The sequence below is a fragment of the Eleutherodactylus coqui genome, chromosome 11 (assembly GCF_035609145.1).
Source record: "Eleutherodactylus coqui strain aEleCoq1 chromosome 11, aEleCoq1.hap1, whole genome shotgun sequence".
Taxonomy (NCBI): domain Eukaryota; kingdom Metazoa; phylum Chordata; class Amphibia; order Anura; family Eleutherodactylidae; genus Eleutherodactylus; species Eleutherodactylus coqui.
The window spans coordinates 121,765,131-121,777,361 of record NC_089847.1 but is presented as its reverse complement, the minus strand read 5'-3'; the positions used below and the strand labels follow the sequence as shown (position 1 = coordinate 121,777,361).

The 12,231-nt window shown below is 43.4% G+C and overlaps 1 protein-coding gene across 1 annotated transcript; it reads right to left on the bottom strand.

Moving 5' to 3' along the window:
• Positions 1-5,771: 5,771 nt before the first annotated feature.
• On the bottom strand, positions 5,772-8,165 carry PHLDA2 (pleckstrin homology like domain family A member 2). The gene is made up of 2 exons (XM_066583458.1): positions 7,580-8,165; positions 5,772-6,188 (listed from the first exon to the last, which is right to left on the bottom strand). The coding sequence occupies exon 1, from the start codon at positions 8,001-8,003 to the stop codon at positions 7,620-7,622; it is 384 nt and encodes a 127-aa protein (XP_066439555.1). The 5' UTR covers positions 8,004-8,165; the 3' UTR covers positions 5,772-6,188; positions 7,580-7,619.
• Positions 8,166-12,231: the final 4,066 nt, after the last annotated feature.

The window sequence follows — 12,231 nt, the reverse complement described above, 5'->3', positions numbered from 1 at the left end:
CACTGGATACCAGATCTCAGGGAGCTATATAGCGGAGTGGTTGGCAAACGGCCTGCAGCTGGGTGCAGGAGTCTGAGGCTGTTAACTCCAGAGATGCTGGAGCAAAATAAATACAAACTCAGATAACAGACAAGGCAGAGCAGTAGACTTGTCTGCCATACCTAATATAGCCAGAGGCCTGAATTCAAGTATTGCAGGAAAGAGCCACTACATCAAGGGCTGCCAAGACCCTGAAACAGCATCAGCCCCAAATTCTAAAAGAAAAGACAGAGCGAGGACATCAAAGGTGGTAAAGCATTCCAATTCATTTTATGAAGGTTTTCAACAGGGGTGTAGCTAAAGGCTCATGGGCCCGGGTGCAAACGTTTACCTTGGGGCCCCCCAACTTCTCTTAACCCCTTAACACAGAGGCGTAACTTGAAGCTCCTGGGCCCCAATGCAAAACCTGTGACAGGGCCGCCAACTATAATGCTTTAATCATAGTACTGGGCTCCCTATATGGAGAAGAGAGGCCTTATGGGCCCCCTAAGGCTCCAGGGCCCGGGTGCAACCGCATCCCCTGCATCCTCTATAGTTATGCCAGTGGTTTTCAATATGATCCTCACAAGGGCTATGATCAACATGTTATTACTGGATGAATAGACCAAACATGTAGCTATTGTCATGCCAAGAAACAAAGCCTCCTGAAATATGCTGTAGGATTGGAATCCCGGGCAAAGCCGAGTATATAAACTAGAATATATAAGATTTTGAGTAAAGCTGCTGTGAATATCTTAATCTAAATTATCCACAACTCCTTCTCTCCTATCCTCTGCCTCAACTGCGTGTCACTATTGCAGTTTTTTAGCTATTGAATTCTATTCATGAAGCAGGAGGCACCGGATGAACACTGCAACAAGTCCCTATTCTGATGTCAATGACCAGCAAATGCTACTCAGTCTCCATAAATGGGGCACGCTGCAGCTTAAAAACGGATGCAGGACTTCAGTATGAGTGAACATCTAAAGCAATGGATTCCAATACATTTGCTCAGCTGGTCAATTTTCCTGTGTGTTTCATCGGATGGCCAGAAAAGATAGCGCACACGGTGCGCACTCTGGCCAGCCGCTTGGAAAAGTTAAGTCTTGTCCTATCTTTTGCCGGAGTACGCCGTCCGTTCCCATAGACTCCTATGGGAGCTTATGAGAGCCATTAGGAAAGGGAAGGGGGAGGGAGTTTAGCAGCAGTTCGCGTTGCTAAATTCCCTCCCCTTGCCGCAGCTCCCATAGGCTGTGAAGGGGAGGAATTTAGCACGACTAGCTAAGCTAAGTTCCCTCCCAGCAAGCGGAAGGGGGAGGGAGATTAGCAGAGCCGAACTCTCTCCCCCCAGCCAACGATATTCTGGGCTGCAGCCTGTATATGCCGCACCCGGATTTTTTTCAATGGCCGAGAAAACGGGAGATGCAGCCGCAACTTGGTAGCGGCTGCCTCTCATTCTTGCGATTTTCGGCCGCTATTCTCGCTGACGAAAATTGCAGCGCCAATGTGAAAGAGCCCTCAGGCCGTGGCGATGGGTGTTCCTGAAAATCACTGATTACATAACACATGTTCACATAATTACTTTATAAGACACGGCCAAAGTGTTACAGATAATTATCCAGGGCTTTATTCTATTTCCTTATCGTATTGTAACACATCTGTGAGGCCGCAGGTGGACTGCAGCAGGTGACGCACCATCCTGATTAGTTCCCGATTACTCCAGTCCTAGGTTATATCAGGCAGCGCAGAATATTCACTGTTGATCAGCCGTTTTACCGCAATAAACAATACTCCAACTATACGGAAATACGTTTGCAAAGGTGAGAAATAATCTTAAATTTTTTGGCTTTTGTAGAACTACAAGTATCAGCATTCCTTGTCCTAACAGTCATTACCCGGAGGAAATGTAGTATTACATGGTGTCCATTCAAGTGAAGAGGTGGCCGCCTTGTGTCCATAGTAGTTCTCTGGCTGACAAAGGGTGGTCACAAGTGGGAGACCCCCTTCTACGACATCCATATGCCTTAATACAGCATATCAGGAGGGATAGTGCAGAAGGGATAACCTCCTTCAAATCCCTACATAATGAAACGTTTTGCAACTATACTTTGTTTTTAATGCATCACTAGAGTATTTTCACAATCTCCTATGGCTGTCAGTGAACGGAAACATTTCTGTTTCCATCCAGAGGAAGATGGAATTACTGCCTCTGCAGCGCCACCTATTGGATGGCGGCATTCCTTCACATCAATGTCAGACCCTTTATACAGGTCTTTATAACAATGATTGGGAATAGGAAACCCAGCCAGAAAAGCATATACAGACAGCTGTTTCGGGGTGTTTGCCCCTCATCATTGTTATAAAGACCTGTATAAAGAGTCTGACTTTGATATGAAGGAATGCTGCCATCCAATAGGTGGTGCTGCAGAGGTAGTAATTCCATCTTCCTTATTTGCATAAATTACCCAGAGGAGCTTGCATGGCCTTATAAGTCTCCTCACTCACCTTCTAGGTGTCCGCACATCCCTTTGGGTGCTCTCCTTGGGGGTAGACTATGTCATTCCCCTACCCACTCACCCTCTAGGTGTCTCCACACACTTTTTGGGTGCTCTCCTTAAGGAGACATGGCACCGCTTCTGACTTAATAATTCTCACAGCTGAGGGTTGGTTACAAATGTATCCAGTGTAGACAGTCCCCTATGAGCTAAACACATCAGCAGCACCAAGCTCTCTCCTCTCCTAGTAGTTTGTTACAGCGGTACAGGTACAATGGGGGTTATTTACTTAGATCAGCCTTTCATATCGGCGCATTTGTGCATGCAATACACAGAGAAAAGAACCTATTGATTGCAATGGGTTCATTCGCATCTATGTATTCCCCTGCGTATTTCGGTTGCGCAAAAAAACGCAGTATGCTCTATTCTCCTGCGCATTTGTCTATGGGGGGTGTGCAAATGCATGCGCAACATGCTAGGATATGCGTGTGATCTCCATTGAAAGTCTATGGAGCCTATACACCACTCACAATGACAGCTGAACAGGTACAGCGCTTAGATGAGGGCTTTTGTCCATTCATTTTAGCAATTGGTGGGGGGTCTCAGTAGGCAGACCTCCACTGATTCAAACTTCTGACATGTCACTATAACATGTCAGAAGTTTGTTTTTTAAAGTTTAGTGATACTTTAAGTGATACTTGGTTTGCTCTCACTGCATCTCTGTGCTCCAGATGAAAACGTCCTGCGGCTATGAGCTGGACAAGGCTTTTATATAATGTACGTCAGTTTCTGGTGTAGATTATAGTAAAAATGAAGAACACACTTGGCCACGCCCCCCAATGCAGCGCCTTGCCAACTTTTTGAAAAAGTCGTGCATGGCTAAAAAGTTCTTCTGACCGTGATAAATAAACCCCAATGTAAGGAGTCCCAACTGATGTTCGACTGGGTGCACATCTGAATTTATCTTCCATCATAGGAACAGAAAACCGTAAATGATGGACACACCAATCCATCCCATCACGAACTTTCCCCAGCGGAAACTACTGGCATATAATGCGCTCCATCTGGTTTCCATTAGTTTCCTATTGTGCTATTCTTTCCGGCACAAAATGATGGCATCTGCAACGGAAATCCTAAATGGAGCTTTCAATGCAAATATGAACCAGACTTCCATGCGGTAAAGTAGAAGAAGGTCTTCCCAGGTCATGGTGGGAGGTAATGCTATCATACTGTTCCTCTGTGTGTGTTCCCCTTTAAATAAACTAACAGTAAAATGTACTGTAGTCAGTTAAACGGCTATTATATAACTGCAATTACGCCCACGCATTTATGACAGTGGTATAATACAGCATTTACAATCTATTTCATGGTACATGATACACTGTAAATGCATTCGTTATCGCCTCGGGGTGTGAGGAATGCAATCAAGGAATTTCCCTCCTTCATCCATAATGAGCTTTGCACGGTGACGTCATGCTGCCGATTGCTGCCTTTTCTCGTAAAGCCTAGTATATACCTGCCTGCCGCCCTCTCACATGACCCAATAGTATCATGGACGCCATTTGTCATACCCCTTCCCCCTTTTCTGGAACCTTCTGCTCATTAATCACCTGTTGCTATCCCTCAACCGAGTGCTGCAGACACTGTAGACAAATGATCAGGGGGGTCTGGAATGGCAGACCCCACTGATCTGTTACTCATGACCCATCCTGAGACTATGTCATCCATACCCTAAAGAGGTTTTCAGGGCATTTATTATTGATGACCTATCCTCAGGATAGGTCATTAATAGTTTATTGGCGTGCGTCCGCTGCTCAGGATCACCCCCGATCAGCTGATCCTCCTGCCCACTGTCAGTGCAGCCAAGCCAGACTTCCACATTAAGGTCGGAGCCACAAATCAATAGAATCAAAGCCTTCTATTATACTTCCAGCTTTGACTCCAATTTGGAGGTCCCGCTTGGTTGCACACAGACCGTGGGCCCGAGGATCAACTGATTGGTGGAGGTTCGTCTTCGGATTACTAGTCAATCAACTATTGTTGACCCATTCCGAGGACAGGTCATCAACTGTAAATACCCAGAAAGCCCCTTTAACCGTTACAAGTGAGTTATATATTTTCTTAATAACTATCTGATAATCCAGAATATTTGATAAATTGGCTAATTTAGGGTCCCACCGGTGCTAGTTTTCAAGTCAAGTATTGCCTGGTGTAGAGCAGTGGAGTAGATATACCAGGCATGGGGACTGCGGTCATACTGGCGCCTGGTAGGACCTGAAATCCCTTATGCCACGTAAGACGACTTAAGAGTATTAAAATTGGCATGAGATGAGATGAGATTGGGAAACTTTTACAGGTATCAATTAAAGCTCAAAGTTCTAGAGGAAATTATACTTCAAAGAAGAAATTAAAGGTCAGTCTTTGGGTGGATCCGGGAAAGTATGAGTCCAGATTAAGTCATGCAGCGGCGTTATAAGACGAGCTGCTGATCTTAATCACACATATAGAGGTAAATGTACCTGAGGGTCTCGACACTGCAGATGTGTGACTCAAAGTAGGGATAATGGGGGCACATACTTGTCAAAACTGCCATTTAAAGGGAACCTGTCTCATAAACCATGATGTCTAATCTAAGGGCAGCATATTATACAGCAGGAGGAGCCGAGCAGATGGATATATAGTTTTATAGGGAAAGATTAAGTATAACTTGTATTTTACACATCTATATCCCCGCTCTTTGTCTGCTCAGGTCCTATATGACTCTCCATAGCTGTCACTCACTGATAGCTCCGCCCACTGGACTCTTAAGCATAGAAACAGCAGGGATATAAATGAATAAAATACAGGTTATACTGAATCTTTACCCCATACATGATATATATCAATCTGCTCAGCTCCTCCTGATCTACATTTTACTCCTATTGATCGAACACCATAGTCAATGTGTCCAATTCTTTATGAAGTGAATCTGACTACAGTCACTCTGAACACAATGGATTTCAACCTGTGGCTCTCCTGTGTTTGCAGCTATGACCCCCAGCTTGCCATCACAGCCCCAAGTCGTAGTTCCATAATATGGGCCCATGCTATGGCCGTTCTCTTCCGAGTGGCAAAACCGGCACCATATTAAAAGCCCAGTTTCATCCTTTCTATGGAGCCCCCATATGTATACCCCTACATAAAGTTAGGGTCCCATGTTCCCCTGTGCTCTGGACCCGCTTTGTCTATAAACAATATCCGAGATATCCAACAAACACATTTTGTATATAAAAACATCATTTTTAATATAATAAGTTAACAACTCAAATTACATTCATTCCGAATTTCCGGCCTTGAAATGAAACAATATATATATATATATATATTAAGAGGGAAAGCTGTGGAAATAAATAGATACATATACAGACGAGAGTATCAAATAAATTATCCGGCCCATTCCGGTCTGACATTGCATAAGGCTTTTCCTGCGGATAAATAAATAACACTAAGCAAATAGTGAAGAATCCTCCATCATCATCATAGTTGCTCAATCGTCGGCTCCTCTGGTTAGGCTCCAGCAAGGCTCAAAAAAAAAATCTTGCTCAGCTTGCTTTGTCCTTGTGAGGAAGTGACTTCCTGTCTTCAGAGCCGGCGCGTTAGCCTCTGCTTTCTTATTTGGTCCATAATTCATGGGCGCTGCAAGGGACAAAGGGGCAAAAAGTTAGTATAACATCACTATGTGGTCAGACTTACATAACCTCCTATAGACGGCTCATAGTGATCCACATACTCCTATACCAGGAGCTCATATCATTACTCAATAGCCATGCTAGGGTTCGCCCATTTAATTAGTAATCTAATGACATAATTATAATTAGGAACGCTAATAGGAGAATAATACTTAACGACTATCTAGACTCAGAATGTAGGGACACAAAAAAATGCAATTTTTTACATTTTCTTCTAATTTGACGTGTATTATTTTGTACCAGTGTGCCTAGAAAATGTTTAGCAAATGGGTTTTATGTTATAAAAACAAATGTATCAAAAAATGCTGCATGACTTAAAAAAAAAAAAAAAAAAAGTTAAAAGTTACTTTTTTTTACATTTTTTCGTTAATTTAATGTGTTTGTAATTATATTTATATTTTGAATCATTTGTCATTGAATTGTTCTGTACATTATTTTATATAAGAAAACCATAAAGAATATTGTCAGGATTTTAATTGAAATTGATTGTAAGCTAAATCACGAGAATTTGTAAAATAATATTAAATAAATGTAAAAAAAATAAATTAAAACTAGATTAAAACGTAGATAATTTGTATTGCAATATTAATATTACTCTAATTTAGTACGAAACCTATGTGTATTAATTATATATTATAGATATTTTATTATATATTTTAAATTATTTTTTAGATTTTTTTATATGGTTTTAAAGAGCCGGGGTATAGTGCTGCAAACTGTATCAAAAAACCAGTAAAACAGCACTTCCAAATGCGTTCTGAATCGCTTGCTGCCACAACCACATGGCACAAGTTCCTTCCTCATTACTCCTCATTTTTCAGCTGGCTCATTGCTTGGATTCTCACCTTGGACAGTCGAATAAAGTTTTATAAAATGAACACCCCCTACTATATCGATCTATCTATGTACACATGTAGCAAACGTTAACTTGACGTTCTATGTGTTCTGATAAGTTAACTACAATGTACTACAATGCTGGAAATCGAGTTATCGAGATGCGCCAAGTCATGTTAATGATTGCTACATCTGTGCATCCCTCCATTAACCTTTAAAGGGTTACTCTAATTTGTTTCACATGTTAAAAAAAGTACTTTTTAACCAGCAGGTATGTTGAGAAAGACATGGGAAGCCAAAAATACAGGAACATCCTCAGAAAGATTCAGCAAATGATTGAAATAAATGTTTGTCTATTCTAGCACCATATTGTATATTTCTCAATGCCAGCTGGTAGTCAGAAAGCCCATGCTTTGGCTTTTTGTTGAAGGGACATGTGCCGGCATGTTGGACTGCCTTCTTGAAGGTATGATCTTGGCAAGAGTAACATAGACCTGTTCTCACCTGTATGGTGGGGTGCTGTAGCATGCATCCAGTTTCTGGATCATACACACGGGGCCACCCTCCTCTCGCTATTTTGACGCGATCTAAAATGTTGGATGGCCTTCTTGTTCTGGAAATCAATCAAAGCCATGGTGATAGCGGCATTCCAACAGCTTTCATCTGGGCAACGGAAATCTATCTCCTTATTATCAGTGGTGACAATGGTGAAGTAGATGTATTTTCCCGTCCGCTCAACGGAATCCAACTTCTTGATGGACTGGAACTTGAGTTCTTTGCACTTGGTCTTCTTCTGGCTATCATTGAATAGGTTGAGGCTATCCCTGGTCAGGACGCATTGCTTCTTTCTCCAGAACTGGAGGAGATTGTCACTTCTTTTCTCCAGTTCTCCTTCCATGATTACGTCTGTGTTGACCTGCATTTTCATTGTCTGGTGGGTAGGAAGGCTGGTAGACAATGTGGGCACAGGTCCTACTTGGAACTGAATGGAGATGGGTGAAGAGGTCTCCTTAGCCACTGGCGATGTTCCTGGGCACAGGATCTTGAGGCTTTGTCTTTGCCTGTGGCTGGGAGTGTGAATGAGAAGAATGAGGAGCTATGTTAGAATTTATGTCACTGCACACCACTCCCTCCCATCCTTCCCAGTGACAGACTTTGGAATGCAGTTCCGCCCAGAGCTTAGTCACTGGTCTGCTCCAGTGTCTGGGATTGAACTCAGGCACTGGCACACCCACAGCTGCTAACCCTTGCTTCATTCATAACTGCAGTCAGGCAGTGGAGAGAAGCGCCCGTCTCATCACATAGGACGGGTTTACACATAGCAACCATCCAATGTTGCGACAATTACAATTTTTCCATAAAGTGTCCCATTGAGTGTAATGGGGTCGACTCTTGTGACTTAAGCTGTATGGATGCAGGCGATTTTCATGCGCAATTTCTACCCGATTGCGATATGGACAGAAATCGCATGTAAAAGGGACACATTCATTTCAGTGTTTTAATTCACATGAGCAATTTTTATCTCAAAGCAATCCCAGCATGCCCTATTTCTGTGCGATACAAGAATCACCGATTACTTTCTATGGGAGTGTAAAAAAACAAACATTGCACCACATAACATGCGATTTGCATGCAATACGATGTATTTTTCAAGTAATTTACTATTGGAACCACATGCAATTTTTTTCACACTCATGAAAAGCGCGTGTGAAAATTGCATGTAAATGCGATTCCTAAATTGTGTTATTATCGCAAACCGCCAAATTATTGCAAATTGCCTGTAAAATGGTCAGATTTTCCCTGACCTACATTGCCTGTGTGAATACACCTTTATGCTGACACATGAGAACCAGGCTGCAATAACTATAACCAGCAGAGAAGAATTTCTATAGTCGGGTCACCTTTCTAATGCAATTTTTTAGCGAAAAGGTATGTCGATTTTTGCAACCAACCAGTTTTACTTTCTATTGCTCTAATGAGTCTTAATTAAAAAAAAAAAATCATAATTTTGCAAATCGTTAATTAAAATCTCCTAACGTTTTGTGTATACAGCTCCTATGCAGACCTATGTATCTCCATGGTTACAGACTACAACCAAACCGTGTGTAGTCTGATTCTGCAGTCATGTGTTACATTGCCAGCCCACTTTGGTTCTCTGGCACTGGACAACTACAAGGTGCAATGTGCGTGCTTAATGGTACCTGTAGTTCCACCGAGGCTGAAAGGAACCATGATCATTTTACTAGATGTCTTTGACCTACAAGGCATGCTGAGGCGTGAAGTATTCAACCAACTACAATTGCAGCTAGACTTTCATTTTCCCAGGGTAAAGACCTGTGGCCAGGGCAGACTGGCTGGGACAGTAGGTGCCACCCTCATTCTCTAGCTGCTCCACTGCAGATGGAGAACCTATAGGAGCAGGCCGTGTTGGGACTTGGGTCACCAGGATGGGCTATAGATTTACATGGGTAACAGAGCCACAGTGGGCCCCCTTCATAATTTATAGGCCCCATTTTGTCCCCTTAGTAATTTATAGGCCCCACTGTGCCACCTTGGTGATATATAGTCCCCGTTCTGTCCCGTTAGATATTTATAGGCCTCACTCTGCTCCTGGGTCATTTTTAGACCCCACTCTGACCCCTGAGTTACTTAGAGGGCCTGCTGTACCCTCCAAGCCACTTATAGGTCCCATTGTACCCTCTAAGTCACTTATAGGCCCCATCGTATATTCTGAGTCATTTATAGGCCCCATTATGCCCTAGAAAAAAAATAAAACCATAAACTAACTCACCTCCATCACACTTCCTTGGCATCCTCTATCCTCTGTTTTGGCCTCTCATGGCCAGGATCATGCAGATCAACACAGGCAATGCAATGATGACATTGTGCCATCTGTGTAACAGTGAGGGCGCCAAGTGGCAAAACAGGAACCACTTGGCTTCCTACAATACCGTCTTAAAGATGTGGATACAATTGATTTTAAAGAACAAGGACTAAATCGATCCCACCCTCGAGTGAGCCCCTTTAGACTCAGTGGGCTCCGCCGCATGCCTAGGTTTGCCGTATCATGAGGCCCACCCAGTATGCCAGAGTAGTAGAAGTGCCAAAAGTGTGTTAGGGCATGCTGAGAATTGTAGTCCTATAACAAATGGTGCATGCTTTGTAGGGCAAAAAAATTTAGGAAGCAGGTGGGGCCTTGTAGTTCTGCAAGAGTAAACTTTGTAGAAAGTTGTGCAGTAGTTACAATAGTTTGTGCGCCGACCATCCATTCATTTGTGGTAGTTTCTGAAGTATACACGTTATATAATTTTCTGACACTCTGCTGGGACAAGGCCGCTTGTATGACGTCCGAGCAGGTTTTCCCTGTTTCATTGAGCCACAGAGATGGTGGTTTGATATCTGCAGGCACTTAAAGGGAAATTCCAGCTAAAGCCGTATACTCACTCAAAGGTGTAATTTGAAGGCTTTGAACCATAAGGCAAAGTTAGTGACGTGGCCCCTAGCATACCATGTGTCATTTATAATAATGGGGTATTCATATGTGGTAGAGGGTTTCTTTGGCTTCTTCAGGCTCAGGGTCCAAAAGCAACTGCTACAGCTGTACCCCCTATAGCCGTACCCCTGTTTTTGTCCAAATGTTTAATACCTGAATACTGCCATACGACTAATGTTGCTATACAATACAGCCATTCAGTGCCCACATAACACTACTGGAACTGACGGTGGAGTAAAATGTATTTCTACCCTCAGGTTACAACAGTTTGGCAGTTTGTTGAAGCTGCCGGGTCCGAATGCAAAGTCTGCAATAGGCCCCCAACTATAATGCTTTATTCATAGTCCTGGTCTCTTACTATAAGGGACCTTATGGGCCCCCTAAGGCTCCAGGTTCCTGGTGTGACCACACCCTCTGCACCTCCCATTGTTACACCCCTGAGCATGTCTGCAGCTGAAAAGCCATAGGCATGCATGGCGCCTGCAGTCAGGTTTGTTTGCAGAATATATGCTGCCAGGGATTGCTGCAGGGGGCAAACGTGGCATATCACAAGCATTGAAGCCTACAAAATTTATCATAGAAGCCATTAGCAATTGATTCCTACCTACCCATTGTCAGCTCAGCACCACTTATACCGAGTGGCGTCTTTTTACCTTTTGAAAGTGGCTTACGGTAATCCATATGGCCTGAAGGTTTGTGCCTCTCGCATGACTGCGGTTACTTATATATACACTTTGCCATTCAGGAGTCTGCAAGAGCTGGGTGACTACCGAATTTTCAATGGTTTCATGCTGATTTGTGATTTTTTTCTTCTAAGTCTTGCAGCGCAGAGAAAAATCTGTGATATTGCTCAGTGCTTTCAATGGGGCCGGCAGCAGCAGTGCCGGCCCCATTGAAAACATAGGGAATACATCGCGGACTTCTGCCACAGCTGTGACAGGTGTGACAGCTATGGCAGAGATCCGTGATGCTATCTTATTGCTTTTTAATGGGGTCAGCACTGCTGCAGCCCCATTGAAAGCAGTGGGTTGGCAGCAATGATTTTCGGGAAAGGGCTTAAAATATAAGCCCTTCCCTGAAAATCAGCACTAGCTGTAAAAAAAAGTTTAAAAAAAAATTATACTCACTTGGAAGAGCCGTCCGGCCCTGGCCGACGTCTTCTGTCTCTTCTGGAGGCCAGGGATTGAAAAATCCCCGTCCCCAGAAAGCAGTGGTGTCATTGGCTGAGCGCTCATATGCCATTGAATGACAGCTGAGCGTTGCCTGTGATTGGCTAAGCGCTCAGCCAATGAGACCAGCACTTTCTGGGGGTGGGGATTTTTCAATCCGCAGCCTCCAGAAGACGTCTGCCGGGGCCGGAGAGAAGAGCCAGAAGGCTCTTCTAGGTGGAAGAAACTGAGAACAATCACATTTTGGAAGACAGCTCCATTAAAGTAATAGCACCCATCTTACCTCTGGGCAGTCTGGTATTCAACTGGATGGAGCTCAGTTGCAATACCAGAGACCGCCTATGCACCAGAGTGGCGCCGTACTTCTGAAGGAAGTTGTAGACAACCCCTTTAATAAATCTTGGTTGCACTTGTCAATGTATAGTTGCTATATAGTTGATACATAATTAACTTCTAGTTTGCATGTTGTTTGGAAGCTTCTCTTTAGGTGTCTG